This window comes from Pseudophryne corroboree, chromosome 11 (assembly GCF_028390025.1).
Source record: "Pseudophryne corroboree isolate aPseCor3 chromosome 11, aPseCor3.hap2, whole genome shotgun sequence".
Taxonomy (NCBI): domain Eukaryota; kingdom Metazoa; phylum Chordata; class Amphibia; order Anura; family Myobatrachidae; genus Pseudophryne; species Pseudophryne corroboree.
This window is the reverse complement of record NC_086454.1, coordinates 248395647-248420998: the sequence shown is the minus strand read 5'-3', so window position 1 is coordinate 248420998 and position 25352 is coordinate 248395647. Positions and strand designations below refer to the sequence as shown.

The 25352-nt window shown below is 50.5% G+C and overlaps 1 protein-coding gene across 3 annotated transcripts in view; it reads right to left on the bottom strand.

Annotated features, from left to right (window-relative positions):
- Positions 1 to 24306, bottom strand: part of BRD7 (bromodomain containing 7) — a 159150-nt gene extending 134844 nt beyond the window's left edge. For all 3 annotated transcript variants that reach the window (XM_063945340.1, XM_063945341.1, XM_063945342.1), the window contains exons 1-2: positions 24012 to 24306; positions 18576 to 18778 (exon numbers count right to left, since the gene is read on the bottom strand). In XM_063945340.1, the coding sequence (XP_063801410.1) occupies positions 18576 to 18778; positions 24012 to 24219 (411 nt within the window). In that variant the 5' untranslated portion in view covers positions 24220 to 24306. The remainder of the gene's footprint in view (positions 1 to 18575; positions 18779 to 24011) is intronic.
- Between the last annotated feature and the right edge of the window lie 1046 nt (positions 24307 to 25352).

Below are 25352 nucleotides of genomic sequence, written 5' to 3'. Positions count from 1 at the left end.
GAAAGATTTATCAACGGTAAGTTCTTAACATAAATCTCGTTTTCTGCTGTGGTGTACACTGGGCTCCACAAGGATTAACAACAGGGATGTCCTAAAGCAGTTCCTTATGGGAGGGAACACACTATAGCGGGCACAAGAACCCGGCGTCCAAAGGAAGCATCCTGGGAGGCGGAAGTATCAAAGGCATAGAACCTTAAAAACGTGTTCCCTGAGGACCACGTAGCCGCCTTGCACAATTGTTCAAGGGTCGCACCACGGTGGGCCGCCCAAGAAAGTCCAACCGACCGAGTAGAATGGGCTTTGATTGTAGCAGGAGCTGGATGACCAGCCTGTACATAAGCATGTGCAATCACCATTCTAATCCATCTGGCCAGGGTCTGCTTGGAAGCAGGCCAGCCACGTTTGTGAAAACCAAACAGTACAAACAGAGAATCAGATTTCCTAATGGAGGATGTCCTCTTCACATAGATAGAGCGCCCACACCACATCCAAAGACGTCTTCCAAAGAGCGAACTCAGGAGAATTAAAGGCCGGAAACACAATCTCCTGGTTAAGGTGGAAGGAAGACACCACCTTGGGTAAATAACCCGGTCACGTTCTAAGGACCGCCCGGTCACGATGAAAAATCAAATGGGGGGGAGGAGACTTGCAGGATAAGGCACCCTTCTAGCTGAAGCAATAGCCAGCAAAAATAGCACCTTAAGGGAAAGCCACTTAAGGTCAGCAGAGGCAAGAGGTTCAAATGGAGACTCTTGCAAGGCCTCCAAAACCACCGACAGATCCCAAGGGGCCACAGGTGGCACGTAAGGAGGCTGAATCCGCAACACTCCCTGAGTGAATGTATGAACATCAGGTAGGGCAGCAATCTCTCTCTGAAACCAAACCAACAAGGCAGAAATGTGAACCTTGAGGGAGGCCAGATGAAGGCCTAAGTCCAGGCCCTGTTGTAGGAAGGCCAACAGATTGGCCGTGCTAAACTTGAAAACGTCATGATTGTGAGAGACGCACACCAAGTAAAGTAAGCATTACAGACCCTATGGTAAATCAGAGCAGAAGCCGGCTTACGGGCCTTCAACATAGTTTGAACGACCGCCTCAGAAAAACCCTTGGCCCTCAGAACGGAAGCTTCAAGAGCCATGCCGCCAATGCCAGACGGACCAAGTCCTGGTAAACACAAGGGCCCTGAACGAGGAGGTCTGGTCGTTGTGGAAGTAGAAGGTGACGATCTAGCGAGAGGCCCTGTAGATCAGAGAACCAGTGCCGTCTGGGCCACGCTGGAGCGATCAGAAGTAGGTTTCCTCCTTCTTGCTTGAACATCCGTATTACTCTGGGCAGGAGTGACACCGGAGGGAACACATACGGCAGCCGAAAGTTCCATGGGATTGACAGAGCATCCACGAATGCTGTGTGAGGATCCCTTGTCCTTGCTCTGAAGACCGGAACCTTGTGATTGTGTCGAGACGCCAGCAGGTCCACATCTGGAAGGCCCCACTTGTCCAAGAGAAGTTGAAACACCTCTGGATGGAGGCTCCATTTTCCGGCGTGTACGTCCCGACGACTGAGAAAGTCCGCATCCCAGTTTAGGACCCCCAGAATAAACACTGCGGATATGGCCGGCAGATGGCGTTCTGCCCACTGAAGAATCTGTGATACTTCCCTCATTGGCATGCGGCTTCGAGTGCCACCTTGGTGATTGATGTACGCCACTGTGGTGGCGTTGTCCGATTGTACTTGAACAGGTCTGTTCTGTATTAGATGCTGGGCCATTGTCAACACTTTGAACACTGGCACAGCTCCAGAATATTTATCGGGAGTAGAGACTCCTCCTTGGTCCACCGACCCGGAAGTGAGTGTTGTTCCAACACCGCGCCCCAACCTCTCAGACTGGCATTCGTCGTCAGCAGGACCCAGTTGGATATCCAGAAGGGACGGCCCCTGCTCGATCGTCACTCCTGAAGCCACCAGCTCAGTGACAGGAGGAGCTTCGGAGACAAGGAGATAATGTGAGATCTGATCCGGTGAGGCAGGCCGTACCACTTGGTCAGAATTAGCTTCTGCAGAGGGCGAGAATGGAATTGAGCATACTCCACAATGTCGAAAGCCGACACCATGAGACCTAGCACTTGCATCGCCGAATGTATCGACACTTGCGGACGAGATAGGAAGCATTGACTCCTGTCCTGAAGCTTCAGGACTTTCTCCTGAGACAAGAACAACCGTTGGTTGCGAGTGTCCAATAACGCTCCCAGGTGTACCATGCTCCGAGCAGGAACCAGGGAGGATTTCTTCCAGTCGATCAGCCACCCGTGGGCTTTCATGACTTGGGCCGTCAGATCTAGATGACATAGGAGAAGTTCTGGGGAATGTGCCAGGATCAACAAGTCGTCCAAGTACGGTAGAATCTTGACCCCTTGACGGCGTAGTGTAGCAGCCTTGGCCGTCAGCACCCCAGCATCGGAGGCCGCCTCCTTAAGGTACAGAAAAGCCGTGGTAATATATGAGAGACATTGTCAAGCATGCTCAGATGCGTTGGAAGGTAGTTCTGCCTCTAGCTCCTGAGCCCACGCAGCAACAGCCCAAGTTGCTGCAATGGTTGGCCTATGCACAGCCCCTGTTAGGGTGTAAATCGCTTTCAAACAACCCTCCACATGTCTATCAGTCTGTTCCTTCAGAGAGGTGACGGTAGTTACTGGCAGAGCAGAGGAAACTACCATGCGTGCCACATGAGAATCTACAGGCCGGAGGAGTTTCACAATTTTTACATAGCTCTGTAGAGAGAGGACAGCGAGCCAACAGTCTCCTATGCGGTGTGAATTTTGTTCCCGGATTTTCCCCAAGATTCCTGACGAATGTCAGCCAGGTGTTGAGAATGAGGTAAAACTTGTTTAACCACCTTCTTTCGTTTAAATCTGTCCGGATTTTTAGAGACAGCCGCAGGCTCGGGTTCATCAGAGACCTGAAGAATGAGCCTGATAGCCTCAATCAAATCAGGGACATCCACCATTGACTTCCCTTCCCCATCAGAAGCATCTGAGTCAGTGTCTGTGGGGTCGGTATATGCACCATCCACCTCAGAGGATGTGTCCGGGATAGCAGTGGATTGATAGTCTAGGCGCAGAAAGAGCCAAGATAACGGAGGACCCATCTGTAATTATGCCTGTCCCGACTTCTCAAAGAGGAAGGCGATTTTATTCAAATCTTGTTGTAGTGCCAAAACGGATGGATCCGTCAGACCAATCCTCAATTTAAAAAGGTGTTAAATCAATTTCTCTAACGTTCTAGTGGATGCTGGGGACTCCGTAAGGACCATGGGGATAGACGGGCTCCGCAGGAGACAATAACACTTTAAGAAAGAATTTAGGTTCTGGTGTGCACTGGCTCCTCCCTCTATGCCCCGCCTCCAGACCTCAGTTTGATACTGTGCCCAGACGAGCTGGGTGCTTTTCAGTGAGCTCTCCTGAGTTTGCTGAGAGAAAGTATTTTGTTAGGTTTTCAGGGAGTTCTGCTGGCAACAGACTCCCTGCATCGTGGGACTGAGGGGAGAGAAGCAGCCCTACTCTTTAAAGCTAGGTCCTGCTTCTTAGGCTACTGGACACCATTAGCTCCAGAGGGATCGGTACGCAGGATCTCACCCTCGCCGTCCGGTCCCGGAGCCGCGCCGCCGCCCCCCTCACAGAGCCGGAAGACAGAAGCCGGGTGAGTATGAGAAGCGAAGAAGTCTTCACAGGCGGCAGAAGACTCTGTGTTCTTCACTGAGGTAACGCACAGCACTGCAGCTGTGCGCCATTGCTCCACACACCTACACATACTCCGGTCACTGTAAGGGTGCAGGGCGTGGGGGGGTGCGCCCTGGGCAGCATTTGGGACCTCTTTTGGCAAAATTAAGCATATATACAGCTGGGCACTGTATATATGTATGAGCCCCCGCCAAAAAATTGCATATTTAAGCGGGACAGAAGCCCGGCGCTGAGGGGGCGGGGCTTCTTCCTCAGCACTCACCAGCGCCATTTTTTCTCTACAGCTCCGCTGAGAGGAAGCTCCCCAGGCTCTCCCCTGCAGATACACGGTAGAAGAGGGTAAAGAGAGGGGGGGCACATAATTAGGCGCAAAAAGCAATATAAACAGCAGCTACTGGGTTAACATTAAGTTACTGTGTTATTCCTGGGTTTATAGCGCTGGGGTGTGTGCTGGCATACTCTCTCTCTGTCTCTCCAAAGGGCCTTGTGGGGGAACAGTCTTCAGAGAGGGCTTTCCCTGTGTGTGTGGTGTGTCGGTACGCTTGTGTCGACATGTCTGATGAGGAAGGCTATGTGGAAGCAGAGCGGGAGCAAATGAATGTGGTGTCTCCACCGACGGCGCAGACACCTGATTGGCTGGATATGTGGAAGGTTTTAAATGATAATGTTAATTCCTTGCATAAAAAGTTAGAAAAAGCTGAAGCCTCGGGACAGTCATGGTCCCAACCCGTGCCTGATCCTATGTCGCAGAGGCTGTCAGGGTCTCAGAAGCGCCCACTATCCCAAACTGTTGACACAGATACGGACAGGGATTCTGACTCCAGTGTCGATTACGATGATGCAAAGTTACAGCCAAAATTGGCTAAAGCCATCCGTTATATGATTATAGCAATTAAGGATGTGTTGCACATCACAGAGGAAACCCCAGTCCCTGACAAGAGGGTGCATATGTATGGGGAAAAGAAACCGGAGGTAACCTTTCCCCCCTCACACGAGCTAAATGAGTTATGTGAAAAGGCTTGGGAATCTCCAGATAAAAAACTGCAGATTTCCAAAAGGATTCTTATGGCGTATCCTTTCCCGCCAACGGACAGGTTACGCTGGGAATCCTCCCCTAGGGTGGACAAAGCTTTAACACGCTTATCCAAGAAGGTAGCCCTGCCGTTACAGGATACGGCTACCCTCAAAGATGCTGTGGATCGCAAACAGGAGGTTACCCTGAAGTCCATTTATACACAGTCAGGTACCTTACTGAGGCCGGCAATCGCGTCGGCCTGGGTGTGTAGTGCTGTAGCAGCATGGACGGATACCTTATCTGAGGAAATTGATACTTTAGACAAGGATACTGTATTGTTGACCCTGGGGCATATTAAAGACGCTGTCCTATATATGAGAGATGCTCAAAGAGACAGTCTACTGGGTTCTAGAATAAATGCTATGTCGATTTCTGCCAGAAGGGTCCTGTGGACTCGGCAATGGACAGGTGATGCCGACTCAAAAAGGCATATGGAGGTTTTACCTTACAAGGGTGAGGAATTGTTTGAGGAGTGTCTCTCGGACTTGGTCTCCACAGCTACAGCTGGAAAGTCAAATTTTTTGCCATTTATTCCCTCACAGCCTAAGAGAGCACCGTATTATCAAATGCAGTCCTTTCGATCACAAAGAAACAAGAAAGTCTGAGGTGCGTCCTTTCTTGCCAGAGGCAGAGGTAAGAAGCTGCACAAGACAGCTAGTTCCCAGGAACAGAAGTCCTCCCCGGCCTCTACAAAATCCACCGCATGACGCTGGGGCTCCACAGGCGGAGCTAGGCCCGGTGGGGGCACGTCTTCGAAATTTCAGCCACAAGTGGGTTCACTCCCAGGTGTATCCCTGGGCGATAGAAATTGTGTCTCAGGGATACAAGCTGGAATTCAAAGAGATGCCCCCTCACGGATACCTCAAATCGGCCCTACCAGCTTCCCCCCATGAGAGGGAAATAGTGTTAACTGCAATTCACATATTGTATCTTCAACAGGTGGTGGTCAAGGTTCCACTCCTTCAACAGGGAAGGGGTTATTATTCGACCAGGTTTGTAGTCCCGAAACCGGACGGTTCGGTCAGACCCATATTGAATTTAAAATCCCTGAACATATACCTGAAAAGGTTCAAGTTCAAGATGGAATCGCTGAGAGCGGTCATCGCAAGCCTGGAAGGGGGGGATTTTATGGTGTCTCTGGACATAAAGGATGCATACCTTCATGTGCCCATTTATCCACCTCATCAGGCGTACCTCAGATTTGTGGTACAGGATTGTCATTACCAATTTCAGACGTTGCCGTTTGGTCTCTCCACGGCACCGAGAATATTTACCAAGGTAATGGTGGAAATGATGGTACTCCTGCGGAAGCAAGAGGTCACCATTATCCCGTACTTGGACGATCTCCTCATAAAAGCGAGATCAAGAGAGCAGTTGCTGAACAGCGTCGCACTTTCTCTGGAAGTATTACAGCAACACGGCTGGATTCTGAATATTCCAAAGTCGCAGTTGGTTCCTACGACTCGTCTGCCTTTCTTGGGCATGATTCTAGACACAGACCAGAAAAGGGTTTATCTCCCGATAGAGAAAGCTCAGGAACTCATGACACTGGTCAGGAACCTATTAAAACCAAAACAGGTGTCAGTACATCACTGCACTCGAGTCCTGGGAAAGATGGTGGCATCATACGAGGCCATTCCCTTTGGCAGGTTCCATGCGAGGACCTTTCAATGGGACTTACTGGACAAGTGGTCCGGATCACATCTTCAGATGCATCAGTTAATCACCCTATCCCCCAGGGCCAGGGTGTCACTCCTGTGGTGACTGCAGAGCGCTCACCTTCTCGAGGGCCGCAGATTCGGCATTCAGGACTGGGTCCTGGTGACCACGGACGAAAGCCTCCGAGGTTGGGGGGTAGTCACACAGGGAAGAAATTTCCAAGGTCTGTGGTCAAGTCAAGAGACTTGCCTTCACATCAACATCCTGGAACTAAGGGCCATATACAACGCCCTACGTCAAGCGGAGACCCTGCTTCGCGACCAACCGCTTCTGATTCAGTCAGACAACATCACCGCAGTGGCTCATGTAAACCGACAAGGCGGCACAAGGAGCAGGGTGGCGATGGCGGAAGCCACCAGAATTCTTCGCTGGGCGGAGAATCACGTAAGAGCACTGTCAGCAGTGTTCATCCCGGGAGTGGACAACTGGGAAGCAGACTTCCTCAGCAGACACGACCTCCACCCGGGAGAGTGGGGACTTCATCAGGAAGTCTTCGCACAGATTACAAGTCGGTGGGAACTGCCACAGGTGGACATGATGGCATCCCGCCTCAACAAAAAGCTACAGAGGTATTGCGCCAGGTCAAGAGACCCTCAGGCGATAGCTGTGGACGCCCTGGTGACACCGTGGGTGTTCCAGTCGGTCTATGTATTTCCTCCTCTTCCTCTCATACCCAAGGTGCTGAGGATAATAAGAAAAAGAGGAGTGAGAACAATCCTCATTGTTCCAGATTGGCCACGAAGGACTTGGTATTCAGATCTGCAAGAAATGCTCACAGAGGACCCGTGGCCTCTTACTCTAACACAGGACTTGTTGCAACAGGGGCCCTGCCTGTTCCAAGACTTACCGCGGCTGCGTTTGACGGCATGGCGGTTGAACGCCGGATCCTAGCAGAGACAGCTCAACATTATCACCGTATATGGGGAAAATATGTTGCTTGGTGTGAGGCCAGGAATGCTCCTACGGAGGAATTCCAGATGGGCCGTTTCCTTCACTTCCTACAGTCCGGAGTGAATTTGGGCCTAAAATTGGGTTCCATTAAGGTCCAGATTTCGGCCCTATCCATTTTCTTTTAAAAGGAGTTGGCTTCTCTACCTGAAGTTCAGACGTTTGTAAAGGGAGTGCTGCATATTCAGCCTCCTTTTGTGCCTCCAGTGGCACCTTGGGATCTTAACGTGGTGTTGAGTTTCCTGAAATCCCACTGGTTTGAACCACTTAAAACGGTGGAGTTGAAATATCTCACGTGGAAGGTGGTCATGCTATTAGCCTTGGCTTCGGCTAGGCGTGTGTCAGAGTTGGCGGCTTTGTCACATAAAGGCCCCCATCTGGTTTTCCATGTGGATAGAGCAGAATTGCGGACCCGTCCACAATTTCTGCCGAAAGTGGTTTCATCTTTTCATATAAACCAACCTATTGTGGTGCCTGTGGCTACTACTGACTTGGAGGATTCCGAGTTGCTTGATGTGGTCAGGGCTTTGAAGGTTTATTTAGCCAGAACGGCTAGGGTCAGGAAAACAGAGTCGTTGTTTATCCTGTATGCATCCATCAAGCTTGGTGCTCCTGCTTCAAAGCAAACTATTGCTCGCTGGATCTGTAACACGATTCAGCAGGCTCATTCTGCGGCTGGATTGCCGCTGCCAAAATCAGTTAAGGCCCATTCCACTAGGAAGGTGAGCTTTTCTTGGGCGGCTGCCCGAGGGGTCTCGGCATTACAACTTTGCCGAGCGGCTACTTGGTCAGGTTCAAACACTTTTGCAAAGTTCTACAAGTTTGATACCCTGGCTGAGGAGGACCTCTTGTTTGCTCAATCGGTGCTGCAGAGTCATCCGCACTCTCCCGCCCGTTTGTGAGCTTTGGTATAATCGGAAAAAATGCAGTACTTTCAGATGAGCGCAGTAATGAAAATAATGCTGCCCAGGTCCAATACAAAGGAGACAAACACAAATCTCCAGCAATATATAGACAAGAAAAAAGTGATATTGGACCCTTGGCGCACAATAATCGTAGATGCAAATTAGTACTTTTAGTACTAAATAATGGAACCAACATGTGCCAATTAACACACAAATCTCAATATTTATTAAGACACAATCCCAAACTGGGTAGATAAAACACAATCAAATGTAATAAAACAAATGTGCAAAAATTGGGGTAAGGTGGATGGGAACCAGGTGACCTCATAAAGTGCTTTATGTGCTTAGAGTCCTTCTTAAATGGAAGACAATCTCTCACCATAATCCATGGCTGCGGTGGGCTAGCTAAGCGTATCAGCTCAGAGTCTCCTGTCCCAGAGTATACGAGGACAAACGAGGGGTATACTCTGGGACAGGAGACTCTGAGCTGATATGCTTAGTGCGGTGGTGCTGGGCCATTCAGCCTAGGACCCCAGCTACCTTTTTAAGCTAGCCCACCGCAGCCATGGATTATGGTGAGAGATTGTCTTCCATTTAAGAAGGACTCTAAGCACATAAAGCACTTTATGAGGTCACCTGGTTCCCATCCACCTTACCCCAATTTTTGCACATTTGATTGTGTTATATCTACCCAGTTTGGGATTGTGTCTTAATAAATATTGAGATTTGTGTGTTAATTGGCACATGTTGGTTCCATTATTTAGTACTAAAAGTACTAATTTGCATCTACGATTATTGTGCGCCAAGGGTCCAATATCACTTTTTTCTTGTCTAGCTTTGGTATAATCCCCATGGTCCTTTCGGAGTCCCCAGCATCCACTAGGACGTTAGAGAAAATAAGATTTTACTTACCGGTAAATCTATTTCTCGTAGTCCGTAGTGGATGCTGGGCGCCCGTCCCAAGTGCGGACTTCTTCTGCAATGCTTGTATATAGTTATTGCTTCAATAAGGGTTATGTTATGGTTGCATCAGGGTTTGACCTGATGCTCTGTCGTTTGTCATACTGTTAACTGGTTGTTTTCACATGTTATACGGTGTGATTGGTGTGGCTGGTATGAATCTTGCCCTGGATTACCAAAATCCTTTCCTTGTACTGTCAGCTCTTCTGGGCACAGTTTCTCTAACTGAGGTCTGGAGGAGGGGCATAGAGGGAGGAGCCAGTGCACACCAGAACCTAAATTCTTTCTTAAAGTGCCCATGTCTCCTGAGGAGCCCGTCTATCGCCATGGTCCTTACGGAGTCCCCAGCATCCACTACAAACTACGAGAAATAGATTTACCGGTGAGCAAAATCTTATTTTTTGACGGTTTACAGATTCAAGATGGTATCAATACTGTCGGTTATTGTGGGACTGGAGCAAAGGGAGTTCATGGTGTCGATGGGACATAAAAGATGCTTACCTCCATGTCCCAATTTGGACCCCATACCAAGCCTATTTACAGTTTGCAGTGGGCAAGTCTCATTACCAATTAAGAGCCCTTCCGTTCAGCCTATCATCAGCCCCGAGAATCTTCACAAAGATCATGGCAGTCATGGTAGCAAAATTGAGATCGTTAGGGGTAACGATAATACCGTATCTGGATGACCTTATCAAGGCTCCATCTCAGGACTAGTTGATCCGGGAGGCTCAGATCACTCATCCGTTTTCTGATTCAATATGGCTGGATCGTGAATTTCAAAAAAATCCAATCTGCAACCAATGCAGAGGATTCAATTCCTGGGTCTCATTTTAGATATGATACATCTGAAAGTGTTTCTCCCAGAAGACAAGCTTCGAGACATCAAGGAAATGGTACGTCAGGTTCTGCAGAACCAGATAGTCTCTCTGCATCTTTGTGTACGGCTTCTAGAAAAGATGGTAGCATACTTCGAAGTGATCCAATACTGCAGACTACATTCCAGACCTTTTCAGCTGAATCTAATTGATCAGGGGGCAGGAATACATTTACTTCTCCACCGAAGGATTCGATTGTCGCCCCAGGCCAGGACCTCGTTAATTTGGTGGTCGGTCCACAAGAACCTAGCGTCAGGAAAGAGGTTTGGAATCTGGGATTGGAAGATTTTGACTAGATGCCAGTCTCAAAGGATGGGGAGCAGTACTGGGCAACCATCAGTTTCAGGGAAGATGGTCACCGCAAGAGAGCAGTCTTCCAATAAATGTTCTGGAGCTAAGAGCCATTTACAATACACTTCTAATGGCGGAAGACCTAGTATGGGCTCCGCACGTGAGAGTGCAGTCGGACAATGTAATGGCAACGGCATACATAAACCGTCAGGGAGTAACAAGAAGCCGCATGGCTTTAAAAGAGGCCACCAAGATTCTGTCTTGGACAGAATAGCGCAACATAATCCTGACGACAGTCTTCATTCCAGTAGTGGACAATTGGGAAACAGACTACTTCAGTTGCCAAGATATGCATCCAGGAGAGTGGTGTCTACATCACCAGGTATTCGATGCAGTGGTAAGAAGGTGGCGTCTGCCATAGATAGACCTAATGGCCTCTCGGAACAACCATCAGCTGCCACGGTATGTGGCCAGGACGCGGGATCCAGCAGCAGAGTCAGTAGACGCACTGGCGATCCCCTGGACATACGATCTGGTGTGCATCTTCCCACCATTTCCCCTGTTACCGAGAGCGTTAAAAAAGGTGAAACGGGAAAGAGTTGGGTGATTTTAATAGCACCAAACTTGCCTCACAGAAGTTGGTACTCGGACCTGAGGAGATTCCTGGCGGAAGATCCTTGGAAACTGACGCAGAGGGAGGACCGGTTGTCACAAGGACAATTCCTTCACCCAGGTCCGAACAGTCTACGTTTGACGGCGTGGTTCTTGAGACCAGGATACTAAGACAGGGGTATCCAGAAATCAGCTATTCGTACCATGCTAGCGGCAAGGAAGCCAGTCACGGCGGCACATTACTATAGAATCTGGAAGAAATACATGGACTGGTGCCAGCTTAGGGGTGGGAACCCCAGAGAGTTCCGCCTTCCTAGACTGTTCAGGTTTCTCCAAAATGGTTTAGATTGCGGTTTGGGATCCTTGAAGGTACAGGTCTAGGCCCTCTCTATCCTTTTCCAGCAACGTCTGGCGTCATTGCAGGAGGGACAGACATTTTTACACGGTTTGTTGAGAATACAACCACTTTTGTCCGCCCATGGGATCTAAATTTGGTGCTAGAATTTTTTAAATCTGCAGTTTTCTAGCCTTTGGAAAGGACGGATCTTAAATATACGAGTTGGAAGGCAGTCCTGCTCCTAGCTTCAGCAAGAAGAGTCTCAGTTAGGTGCCCATGTAAAATTCCTCTCTTAGTTTTCATGAAGACAGAGTGGAGCTCCGTACAAAAGCAGCGTTTTTACCAAAGGTGGTTTCGGGTTTCCACATAAACCAGCCGATCGTGGTTCCCTCTTTCCAAGGATTGTCTGAGGGGGACAGGTCCTGGGATGTGGTCAGAGCCTTACGTATGTATGTTCAGGCTACTGTTTCTATTAGAAAGTCAGATGCTTTGTTTGTACTGTATGATGGTCCCAGGAGAAGTTGGCCGGCTTCATAACAAACCTTGGCCAGATGGATACGACTAACCATCAAACAGGCATACATTGCTTGTGGTAAGAGTTCCTTTTCGGCTAGGTGTTCTTAACACCAAATCAGTAGGAGCCTCGTGGGCTGCTGATAGAGGCGCTTCCACTATCCAACTTTGCAGAGCTGCAACATGGTCCTCAGCACACACGTTCACTCGTTTCTACAAGTTTTATACGTTTGCATCTAGAGATACAAATATTGGACGTTTGATTTTTAAGGCTTCGGACAGCACTCCCGCCCATGGTTGTATCTTTGGGACGTCCCCCAGCTGTCTAGTTCTCTAGTGACCCCTAGTGGATGATAGAGAAAAGAGGATTTTGGTACTTGCCAATAAATCCATTTCTCTGAATCCACTCGAGGACAATGTAAAAATAAGATTTTAAACCTACCGGTAAATCTTTTTCTCCTAGTCCGTAGAGGATGCTGGGGACTCCGTAAGGACCATGGGGTATAGACGGGCTCCGCAGGAGACATGGGCACTCTGAAGACTTTAGATTGGTGTGCACTGGCTCCTCCCTCTATGCCCCTCCTCCAGACCTCAGTTAGAGAACTGTGCCCAGAGGAGACAGACAGTACGAGGAAAGGATTTTTGTTAATCTAAGGGCAAGATACATACCAGCCCACACCATCCACACCGTACAACTTGGAACATACGAACCAGTTAACAGTATGAAACAAGACAGCATCAGCCAGAGACTGATCAAAACTGTAACATAACCCTTATGTAAGCAATAACTATATACAAGTCTTGCTGAATGTAGCGGGCGCCCAGCATCCTCTACGGACTAGGAGAAAAAGATTTACCGGTAGGTTTAAAATCTTATTTTTTCTTACGTCCTAGAGGATGCTGGGGACTCCGTAAGGACCATGGGGATTATACCAAAGCTCCAGACCGGGTGGGAGAGTGCGGATGACTCTGCAGCACCGATTGAGCAAACATGAGGTCCTCCTCAGCCAAGGTATCAAACTTGTAGAATTTAGCAAAAGTGTTTGAACCCGACCAAGTCGCTGCTCGGCAAAGCTGTAATGCCGAGACGCCTCGGGCAGCCGCCCAAGAAGAGCCCACCTTCCTAGTGGAATGGGCCTTTACCGAATCTGGTAACGGCAATCCAGCCGTAGAATGAGCCTGCTGAATCGTGTTACAGATCCAGCGAGCAATAGTCTGTTTAGAAGCAGGAGCGCCAACCTTGTTGGCTGCATACAGGACAAACAGTGCCTCTGTTTTCCTAACCCGAGCCGTCCTGGCTACATAAATCTTTAAGGCCCTGACTACATCAAGGGACTTGGAATCCTCCAAGTCACCCGTAGCCACAGGCACCACAATAGGTTGGTTCATATGAAAAGATGAAACCACCTTAGGCAAAAATTGAGGGCGAGTCCTCAATTCTGCTCTATCCACATGGAAAATCAGATAGGGGCTCTTGTGAGACAAAGCCGCCAATTCTGACACCCGCCTTGCAGATGCCAAGGCCAACAACATGACCACCTTCCAAGTGAGAAATTTTAAGTCAACTGTTTGAAGAGGCTCAAACCAGTGAGATTTTAGGAACTGTAACACCACGTTAAGGTCCCATGGTGCCACTTGGGGCACAAACGGAGGCTGGATATGCAGCACTCCCTTTACAAAAGTCTGGATTTCTGGGAGAGAAGCCAATTCCTTCTGAAAGAAAATTGATAGGGCCGAAATCTGTACGCTAATGGAGCCTAACTTTAGGCCCATATCCACTCCTGTCTGTAGAAAGTGGAGAAAACGGCCCAGATGGAAATCTTCCGTAGGAGCATTCTTGGCTTCACACCAAGATACATACTTCCTCCAGATACGGTGATAATGTTTCGCCGACACCTCCTTCCTAGCCTTTATCAGAGTAGGGATGACTTCCTCCGGAATACCTTTCCCCGCTAGGATTTTGTGTTCAACTGCCATGCCGTCAAACGTAACCGCGGTAAGTCTTGGAACACGCAGGGCCCCTGCTGCAACAGGTCTTCCCTGAGAGGAAGAGGCCACGGATCTTCTGTGAGCATTTCCTGAAGATCTGAATACCAGGCCCTTCGAGGCCAATCTGGAACAAAGAGTATTGTCTGCACTCTTTTTCGTCTTATGATTCTCAGTATTTTTGAGATGAGCGGAAGAGGAGGAAACACATAGACCGACTGAAACACCCATGGTGTCACCAGGGCGTCCACCGCTACTGCCTGAGGGTCCCTTGACCTGGCACAATACCTCCGAAGCTTCTTGTTGAGGCGTGACGCCATCATGTCTATTTGCGGAAGTCCCCAATGACTTCTTATTTCTGCAAAAACTTCCTGATGAAGTCCCCACTCTCCTGGATGGAGATTGTGTCTGCTGAGGAAGTCTGATTCCCAGTTGTCCACTCCCGGAATGAAGACTGCTGACAGAGCGCTGATGTGATTTTCCGCCCAGCGAAGAATCCTGGTGGCTTCCGCCATTGCCACTCTGCTCCTTGTCCCGCCTTGGCGGTTCACATGAGCCACGGCTGTGACGTTGTCCGATTGAATCAGAACCGGTAGGTCGCGAAGAAGATTCTCCGCTTGTCGTAGGCCGTTGTATATGGCCCTCAATTCCAGTACGTTGATATGTAGACAAGCCTCCTGGCTTGACCATAGTCCCTGAAAATGTTTTCCTTGTGTGACTGCTCCCCATCCTCGGAGGCTCGCGTCCGTGGTCACCAGAACCCAGTCTTGAATGCCGAACCTGCGACCCTCGAGAAGGTGAGCACTCTGCAGCCACCACAGGAGAGACACCCTGGCCCTGGAGGACAGGCTTATTTTCTGATGTATTTGTAGATGGGACCCCGACCACTTGTCCAGAAGGTCCCACTGAAACGTCCTCGCATGGAACCTGCTGAAGGGGATGGCCTCGTAGGTTGCCAACATTTTTCCCAGTACTCGAGTGCATTGATGGACTGACACTCTTTTTGGTTTTAGCAGGTCTCTGACCATGTTCTGGAGTTCCTGGGCTTTTTCCATTGGGAGAAAAACCCTCTTCTGTTTCGTGTCCAGAATCATGCCTAAGAAAGGCAGCCGAGTCGTTGGAATCAACTGTGATTTTGGTAGATTTAGAATCCAGCCATGCTGCTGCAGCACTCTCAGGGAGAGCGACACGCTTTTCAGCAATTGATCTCTCGATCTCGCTTTTATCAGGAGATCATCCAAGTATGCGATAATTGTGACTCCCTGCCTGCGCAGGAGCACCATCATTTCCGCCATTACCTTGGTGAAAATCCTCGGGGCGTGGAAAGCCCAAACGGCAACGTCTGAAACTGGTAATGACAGTCCTGTACAGCGAATCTCAGGTACGCCTGATGAGGGGGATATATGGGGACATGAAGGTATGCATCCTTTATGTCTAGTGACACCATAAAATCCCCCCCTTCCAGGCTGGAGATCACTGCCCGGAGCGATTCCATCTTGAATTTGAACTTTTTCCAAGTACAGGTTTAGGGATTTTAGATTCAGAATGGGTCTGACCGAGCCATCTGGTTTCGGGACCACAAACAGGGTTGAACAGTACCCCTTCCCTTGTTGGACTAGGGGAACCTTGATAATCACTTGCTGTTGACACAGTTTTTGAATTGCAGCTAAAACTATTTCCCTCTCTGGGGGAGAAGCTGGTAAAGCCGACTTGAAAAATTGGCGAGGAGGCACCTCTTCGAATTCCAGTTTGTAGCCTTGTGATACAATTTCCATCGCCCAAGGATCCACGTCTGACAGAACCCAGACCTGGCTGAAGAGTCGAAGACATGCCCCCACCGGCATGGACTCCCTCAGTGGAGCCCCATCGTCATGCGGTGGATTTAGTAGAAGCCGGGGAGGACTTCTGCTCCTGGGAACTAGCCGTAGCAGGCATTCTTTTCCCTCTACCCTTACCTCTGGCGAGGAAGGAAGAGCCCCGACCTCTTCTGGACTTATGCGACCGAAAGGACTGCATCTGATATTGTGGTGTTTTCTTTTGCTGTGGGGGAACATAAGGTAAAAAATAAGATTTACCCGCGGTAGCTGTGGAAACCAGGTCCGCGAGACCCTCCCCAAATAAAACCTCATCTTTGTAAGGCAAAATTTCCATATGTCTCTTTGAGTCGGCATCACCCGTCCATTGGCGGGTCCACAGGGCTCGCCTAGCAGAAATTGCCATGGTGTTGGCTCTTGAACCTAACAGCCCAACGTCTCTCGCAGCGTCTCTCATATATAAGGCTGTGTCTTTAATGTGACCCAAGGTCAATAAAATGCTATCCCTATCTAGGGTATTAATGTCAGATGACAAGTTATCTGCCCATGCTGCTACTGCGCTACATACCCAAGCCGACGTTACTGCCGGTCTGAGCAAGGCACCCGTATGTGCATAAATTGATTTTAAGGTAGTTTCCCGTCTGCGATCAGCAGGATCCTTGAGGGTTGCCGTGTCTGGAGATGGTAGCGCCACCTTTTTGGACAAGCGCGTCAAAGCCTTGTCCACCCTGGACGAGCATTCCCACCGTAACCTGTCCTGTGCGGGGGAAAGGATACGGCACAAGAATTCTCTTGGGAATTTGCAGTTTCTTGTCTGGAGTTTCCCAAGCCTTTTCAAATAAAGCGTTCAGCTCATGAGATGGGGGAAAGGTTACCTCAGGTTTCTTTTCCTTAAACATGCATACCCTCGTATCAGGGACAGAGGGGTCATCTGTGATATGCAAAACATCTTTTATTGCAATAATCATATAATTAATACTTTTGGCCACCCTCGGGTGTAACATCGCATCATCGTAGTCGACACTGGAGTCAGAATCCGTGTCGGTATCAGTGTCTGCTGCTTGGGACAGGATACGTTTCTGAGACCCTGAAGGGCCCTGTGATAGCCATGGATTGACTCACTGTTTTTTCCCCTGGACTCTGCTTTGTCCATTCTCTTATGTAATAAAGACACATTTGCATTTAAAGCATTCCACATATCCAACTAATCAGGTGTCGGCGTCGCCGACGGAGACACCACAATCATCTGCTCTACCTCCTCCTTAGATGAGCCTTCCGATTCAGACATGCCGACACACACTCAGGGATATATATCTATATGGAGACAGTCCCCCAATAAGGCCCTTTGGAGAGACAGAGAGAGAGTATGCCAGCACACACCCAGCGCCACCGGACACTGGAATAAAATCCCAGTCAGTACAGCGCTTTTATATATTACACACACACACGTGTGTGTATGTATATGTGTATATATATATGTGTATATATATATATATATATATATATATATATATATATATATATATATATATATATATATATATATATATATACACACATACATACATACACACTGCGCCAAATAAATGTGCCCCCCCCCCCTCTTTTTTTGCCTTCTGTACTCGTGTTCAGCAGGGGAGAGTCCGGGGAGCCAGCTTCTCTGCAGCGTGCTGTGGAGAAAATGGCACTGGTTAGTGCTGTGGGATCAAGCTCCGCCCCCTCAACGGCTTCCGTCCCGCTTAAATCTTTATACTGGCGGGGGTTTCTGTAATCTGTAATATACTGCCGCCGCAATAATAATATATATATATTATATATATATATATATATATATATATATATATATATATATATATACCAGTGCCCCTAGAGGTTTATGATTGCTGCCCAGGGCACCCCCCCCCCCCCCCCCCCTCCTGCGCCCATACAGTGCCGCCAGTGTGTGTGTGAATGTGGGAGCAATGGCGCGCAGCGTTACCGCTGCGCGGTACCTCATTGAAGATCTGAAGTCTTCTGCCGCCTTTGAAGTCTTCTTTCTTCTCATACTCACCCGGCTTCTATCTTCCGGCTCTGTGAGGAGGAGGGCGGCGCGGCTCCGGGACGAACGGCGAGGGTGAGACCTGCGTTCCGACCCTCTGGAGCTAATGGTGTCCAGTAGCCTAAGAAGCAGAGTAGGTCTGCTTCTCTCCCCTCAGTTCCACGATGCAGGGAGCCTGTTGACAGCAGTGCTCCCTGAAAATAAAAAACCTAACAAAAGTCTTTTTCAGAGAAACTCAGTAGAGCTCCCCTGTAGTGCACCCATTCTCCTCTGGGCACAGGATCTAACTGAGGTCTGGAGGAGGGGCATAGAGGGAGGAGTCAGTGCACACCCATCTAAAGTCTTTAGAGTGCCCATGTCTCCTGCGGAGCCTGTCTATACCCCATGGTCCTTACGGAGTCCCCAGCATCCTCTAGGACGCAAGAGAAAGTTAGTTTAAACAGTTTGGTTATTGTGTTAATAGTTCTTGGTTGCTATTTGACATGGTAGTACGGTTGGTTGGTTCCTTCCGTATGGCCATTATCTTTCATGTTCCCTCTTCTCTCCGTCAATTTTTCAAACTGGAGGGATTGGGGGTCATGAAAGGGAGGAGCCAGCTGTGCATAATTTTTTTACTACATTGTGCTACCTCTGGTCTGCATCCTTCACATCCCTGCTGTCTAGTTCTCCAGTGTCCCCAAATGGATTTATATCGGCAAGTACCAAAATCCTCTTTTCTTGCCAATGTACTGTCATAGGTTTATGTAGAAATAGAAGTACACTGACCTTTTTCTTCTTTTTTTCCTCACCAGGAGCGGCTACTTTCTCAGTTTTCTTCTTTTTCTTCTTCTTCTTATCTTTGTGCTTATCGTGGTCGGACTTGTCATCATGGAAGCTCTGCGGGAGGGCAGCAGCACGGGCTGTGGACAGCTCCTTTACTTCTCCAGTACCAACTTTGAGAACTAGTTTTAAGGGTTTCTCCACATATTCTGCAGGTAAAAAAACATAATTAAAGTGCAATAAAATAATCTCTGGCAAAAGAACAATTTAAGCCATATAGACAAAATAAAACACTCGCAGTTACCAGCTCTACAGTGTATGTAAGATTGCTGTGCAGTTTGGGTAGCAAATGATCCCATGATCAGACCGTTGTGATCGCTCTCAGTATCCCCAAGTCCAGCAGCTGCAGTGCGGCAGCCACATAATTGTGGGCTGAGGCTACTTGCAAGTTGATGCTATATCACTTCCCAATGGAGTACAGTAAGGTAAGAAGATGATGGGGGGCAAGTGGGGAAGCAGGCTGCTGGTGATGGGGAATGGGAGATAAGGCAACAAAGTGTGAGGAAGCAGGCTGCTGATGAATTGGTAATGGCAGATGCCAGGGGCACACAGTGTGGGAAGCAAGCTGTTGGTTACGGGTAATGGAAGACGATGTGGGTTTTACAGCGGGCCTGATTCAGAGGTGGTTGGAGGTGCAGCACATAGCTCAAAGCAGAGATATTCGGTACTTTGCGCATGCGCCGGACCTGTATAGCGGACGGTGGAGAATGGGAGATGCTGTGGGGCACAATGTGGGAAGCAGGCTACTGGTGATGGGGAATGGGAGATGCCGAAGGCACACAGTGTGGGTAGCAGGCTGCTGGTGATGGGGTACGGGAGATGCCGGGGGCACACAGTGTGGCGATGGGGAATGGGAGATGCTGGGACACAGTGTGGGAAGAAGGCTGCTGGTGATGCGGAATGGGAGATGCTAGGGACACAGTGTGGGTAGCAGGCAGCTGGTGACAGGGAATAGGAGATGCTGGGGGCACACAGTGTGGGAAGCAGGCTACTGGTGACAGGGAATGGGAGATGCTGGGACAGTGTGGGAAGCAGGCTGCTGGTGACGGGGAATGGGAGATGCTGGGACACAGTGTAGGAAGCAGGCTGCTGGTGATGGGGAATGGGAGACGCTGGGGGGACACAGTGTGGGAAGCAGGCTGCTGGTGATGGGGAATAGGAGATGCTGGGGGGACACAGTGTGGGTAGCAGGCTGCTGGTGATGGGGTACGGGAGACGCCGGGGGCACACAGTGTGGGTAGCAGGCTGCTGGTGATGGGGTACGGGAGATGCCGGGGGCACACAGTGTGGCGATGGGGAATGGGAGATGCTGGGACACAGTGTGGGAAGAAGGCTGCTGGTGATGCGGAATGGGAGATGCTAGGGACACAGTGTGGGAAGCAGGCTGCTGGTGACGTGGAATGGGAGACGCTGGGGACACAGTGTAGGAAGCAGGCTGCTGGTGATGGGGAATAGGAGATGCTGGGGACACAGTGTGGTAAGCAGGCTGCTGGTGATAGGGAATGGGAGACGCAGGGGGCATACAGTGTGGGTAGCAGGCTGCTGGTGATGGGGTACGGGAGATGCCGGGGGCACACAGTGTGGCGATGGGGAATGGGAGATGCTGGGACACAGTGTGGGAAGAAGGCTGCTGGTGATGCAGAATGGGAGACGCTGGGGACACACAGTGTGGGAAGAAGGCTGCTGGTGATGCGGAATGGGAGATGCTAGGGACACAGTGTGGGAAGCAGGCTGCTGGTGACGGGGAATGGGAGACGCTGGGGACACACAGTGTGGGAAGAAGGCTGCTGGTGATGCGGAATGGGAGATGCTAGGGACACAGTGTGGGAAGCAGGCTGCTGGTGACGGGGAATGGGAGACGCTGGGGACACACAGTGTGGGAAGAAGGCTGCTGGTGATGCGGAATGGGAGATGCTAGGGACAGTGTGGGAAGCAGGCTGCTGGTGATGGGGAATGGGAGACGCTGGGGACACACAGTGTGGGAAGAAGGCTGCTGGTGATGCGGAATGGGAGATGCTAGGGACACAGTGTGGGAAGCAGGCTGCTGGTGACGGGGAATGGGAGACGCTGGGGGCACACAGTGTGGGAAGCAGGCTACTGGTGACAGGGAATGGGAGATGCTGGGACAGTGTGGGAAGCAGGCTGCTGGTGACGGGGAATGGGAGACGCTGGGACACAGTGTAGGAAGCAGGCTGCTGGTGATGGGGAATGGGAGACGCTGGGGGCACACAGTGTGGTAAGCAGGCTGCTGGTGATGGGGAATGGGAGACGCTGGGGACAAACAGTGTGGGAAGCAGGCTGCTGGTGATGGGGAATGGGAGATGCTGGCACACAGTGTAGGAAGCAGGCTGCTGGTGATGGGGAATGGGAGACGCTGGGGGCACACAGTGTGGTAAGCAGGCTGCTGGTAATGGGGAATGGGAGACGCTGGGGGCACACAGTGTGGGAAGCAGGCTGCTGGTGATGGGGAATGGGAGATGCTGGGACACAGTGTGGGAAGCAGGCTGCTGGTGACGTGGAATGGGAGACGCTGGGCACACAGTGTGGGAAGCAGGCTGCTGGTGACGTGGAATGGGAGACGCTGGGGACACAGTGTGGGAAGCAGGCTGCTGGTGATGGGGCATGGGAGACGCTGGGGGCACACAGTGTGGGAAGCAGGCTGCTGGTGATGGGGAATAGGAGATGCTGGGGACACACAGTGTGGTAAGCAGGCTGCTGGTGATGGGGAATGGGAGACGCTGGGGGCACACAGTGTGGGAAGCAGGCTGCTGGTGATGGGGAATGGGAGACGCTGGGGGCACACAGTGTGGGTAGAAGGCTGCTGGTGATGGGGTACGGGAGATGCCGGGGGCACACAGTGTGGCGATGGGGAATGGGAGATGCTGGGACACAGTGTGGGAAGAAGGCTGCTGGTGATGCGGAATGGGAGATGCTAGGGACACAGTGTGGGAAGCAGGCTGCTGGTGACGGGGAATGGGAGACGCTGGGGGCACACAGTGTGGGAAGAAGGCTGCTGGTGATGCGGAATGGGAGATGCTAGGGACACAGTGTGGGAAGCAGGCTGCTGGTGACGGGGAATGGGAGACGCTGGGGGCACACAGTGTGGGAAGCAGGCTACTGGTGACAGGGAATGGGAGATGCTGGGACAGTGTGGGAAGCAGGCTGCTGGTGACGGGGAATGGGAGACGCTGGGACACAGTGTAGGAAGCAGGCTGCTGGTGATGGGGAATGGGAGACGCTGGGGGCACACAGTGTGGTAAGCAGGCTGCTGGTGATAGGGAATGGGAGACGCTGGGGACACACAGTGTGGTAAGCAGGCTGCTGGTGATGGGGAATGGGAGACGCTGGGGGCACACAGTGTGGGAAGCAGGCTGCTGGTGATGGGGAATGGGAGATGCTGGGACAAAGTGTAGGAAGAAGGCTGCTGGTGACGTGGAATGGGAGACGCTGGGGACACAGTGTGGGAAGCAGGCTGCTGGTGACGTGGAATGGGAGACGCTGGGGACACAGTGTGGGAAGCAGGCTGCTGGTGATGGGGAATGGGAGACGCTGGGGACACAGTGTGGGAAGCAGGCTGCTGGTGACGTGGAATGGGAGACGCTGGGCACACAGTGTGGGAAGCAGGCTGCTGGTGACGTGGAATGGGAGACGCTGGGCACACAGTGTGGGAAGCAGGCTGCTGGTGACGTGGAATGGGAGACGCTGGGCACACAGTGTGGGAAGCAGGCTGCTGGTGACGTGGAATGGGAGACGCTGGGGACACAGTGTGGGAAGCAGGCTGCTGGTGATGGGGAATGGGAGACGCTGGGGGCACACAGTGTGGGAAGCAGGCTGCTGGTGATGGGGAATAGGAGATGCTGGGGACACACAGTGTGGGAAGCAGGCTGCTGGTGACGTGGAATGGGAGACGCTGGGGACACAGTGTGGGAAGCAGGCTGCTGGTGACGTGGAATGGGAGACGCTGGGGACACAGTGTGGGAAGCAGGCTGCTGGTGACGTGGAATGGGAGACGCTGGGCACACAGTGTGGGAAGCAGGCTGCTGGTGACGTGGAATGGGAGACGCTGGGGACACAGTGTGGGAAGCAGGCTGCTGGTGATAGGGAATGGGAGACGCTGGGGGCACACAGTGTGGGAAGCAGGCTGCTGGTGATGGGGAATAGGAGATGCTGGGGACACAGTGTAGGAAGCAGGCTGGTGGTGATGGGGAATGGGAGACGCTGGGGGCACATTTCAGGAAGACACTGGGGATATGTAGGGAGGGTGTGGTATGGAAGGTAGATAGTAACTAGGTCGACAGTGTCTAGGTTGACCACTATTGATTGACAGTAACTAGGTCGACAGGTCAAAAGGTCGACATGATTTTTTAATGGTTTTTTTGTGTCGTTTTCTTCGTAGAGTAACCGGGAATTCCAATTAGTGCACCACTTCGCTCGCCACGCTTTGGGCAAGGTGCCTCGCACTGCTACCACTTCGCTCGCCACAGATTACCGTTCCAATCGTAGTCCTGGTGGATCGTTAAGTATGAAAAGGTGCAGGAATTGGACATGAACGGCTCTCAGCAGCAGCAGTACTGGAGGCAGGTGCTGAGTATATAAGATATAATAAACTGAGTGCAGGAACAGGACACTCACGCTCTCAGCAGCAGCTGTGTTTATGGGATATAGTGATGCACACAACGCACTGAGTGCAGGAACAGGACACTTATGGCTCTCAGCAGCAGCACTGGAGGAAGGAGCCGAGTACAGTATATGGGCTATAGTGATACACACAGTATACGTTTAATTTGCCGGCTGTCAGGATACCGACGCCAGAATCCTGACAGCTGGCAATGCCGCCAGCCGGAATACCAGTGCAACAGGACTATTCCCATCCGTGGGTGTCCACGACACCCATAGAGTGGCAAGAGAACAGAGCCCGCAGCGTGGAGAGCCCGCAAGGTGATTCTTTGCGCTCGACCTGCTGCCAGCCTGGGTGCCGCGGTCTATATACTGACGGTCAGCGTCCCAGCCAACGGTAATTCATACTGAACCCGATACACTCAACGCACAGAGCGCAGGAACATAACACTCACACTCAGCTCAGCACTGGAGGAGAGAGCCGTTTATATAGGATATAAGGATGCCACAATGCACTGAATGCAGGAACAGGACACTTATGGATCTCAGCAGCAGCACTGGAGGCAGGAGCTGCGAATATGGGATATAGTCAAGCAAAGGCACTGCTGAGATATGAACTCAGGATCTCCTGTTTACAGTGATACACACAATGCACTGGGTGCAGGAACAGGACACTCACGCTCTCAGCAGCACTGGAGGAGGGAGCTGTGTATATGAGATATAGTGATACACACAATGCACTGAGTTCAGGAACGGGACACTTACGGCTCTCAGCAGCAGGACCCCGCACCTCCCCCTTCCCGTCGTAGCCGTGCTTGTCGCCCTTGTGCTTCTTATGTTTCTTCCCCATCTCGGCCGCCGGCCCCTTTAGGATCTTCTTCCGTATGCCGGTGATGACGTCACGCCGACGTACCGACACCTCTCGCCGTTGTTTTTGCAGCTCGGCGGCGGAGGAAACCATAGAGTTGCTCATTGGTGCCGGTGTGTATTCCTCATGGAGGAGGCGATAGCATAAACAATAACTGCTTGCGCTCCCCCTTCCGGCCACAGAGGCGAATTACACAGCTAAATCTTTATCGGTCATTATTCATGCGCCTTATAGGGAGAGGGATGAACAGCAACTGCTGGCGCTCCCCCTTCCGGCCACAGAGGAGAATTACACAGCTAAATCTACGCGTCAGTCATTACTTATATTTGTATACAGAAGAAATGCCATGCGATGGTGACAGTAGTAGTATGACATTGGAGTACAGAAATGTGTAGTATTATTATTACTACTACAGTATAGTTACACACAGCACGTGCGACGCCTTTAATTCAGTGATTGGCTGCATGCAGCCTTCCATGCCTACACTTTCATCCCCCTGCTCCTTCATGCTTCTCTTTTCTCTTATTTTTTTTTCTTTTTATCGATTTTAATGCATGTTTACAAGGCCTGCTGATGTTATACATATGTGTCTTTTAGTTAGTAAATGTATTAATTTATTACTTAGTTTAAGAATGGAATTCAATTGTGAGCAAAGTGGTGAATTGTCATTGCCGCAGCATATAAACGCTGGCAACAGTGGCCCGATTCTCACCCCTTGCCTGGTCCGATTTGCACCCCTTTTGCTCAAAATAGTGAACACTTGAGCGAGATTCAGTCTCCAGAAAGTACGTTGGGTGTTGCGCTAATTAGGCCGTCTGAATCTGTTCGCCCACAATTGAATTCCCCTGTAAGAATAACATTCAGCCCTTTTGGAGGTTAAAGGGTCGCCGAAAGCAGCCTCAGAAGGGTATCATATTGCCTATCACTGCTTTAATTGCTATTGGCAAGAGTCTCTAATAGCAAACAAGAACATGCAAATGGGGCAAAACATTGAAATCACGGTCAAACGTAGGATTTCTAAAGGATTTTCCTAATGTTTGAATAATAAGCCCATCACAGTTACCTTCTTGTAATCAAATTGTTTTACTGCAAAGTCAGTAAGTACAGTTGAGTCACAAAGGGGCAGATTCACCATGTGCTAGTAGTAGCCCGGCAGGCTCATTGGAGCATCCGACCTTCACCTGCGCAGGTTATCTGGGCAGGAGACCCTAGCTCCTTCTATTTGCTCATGTCAAACA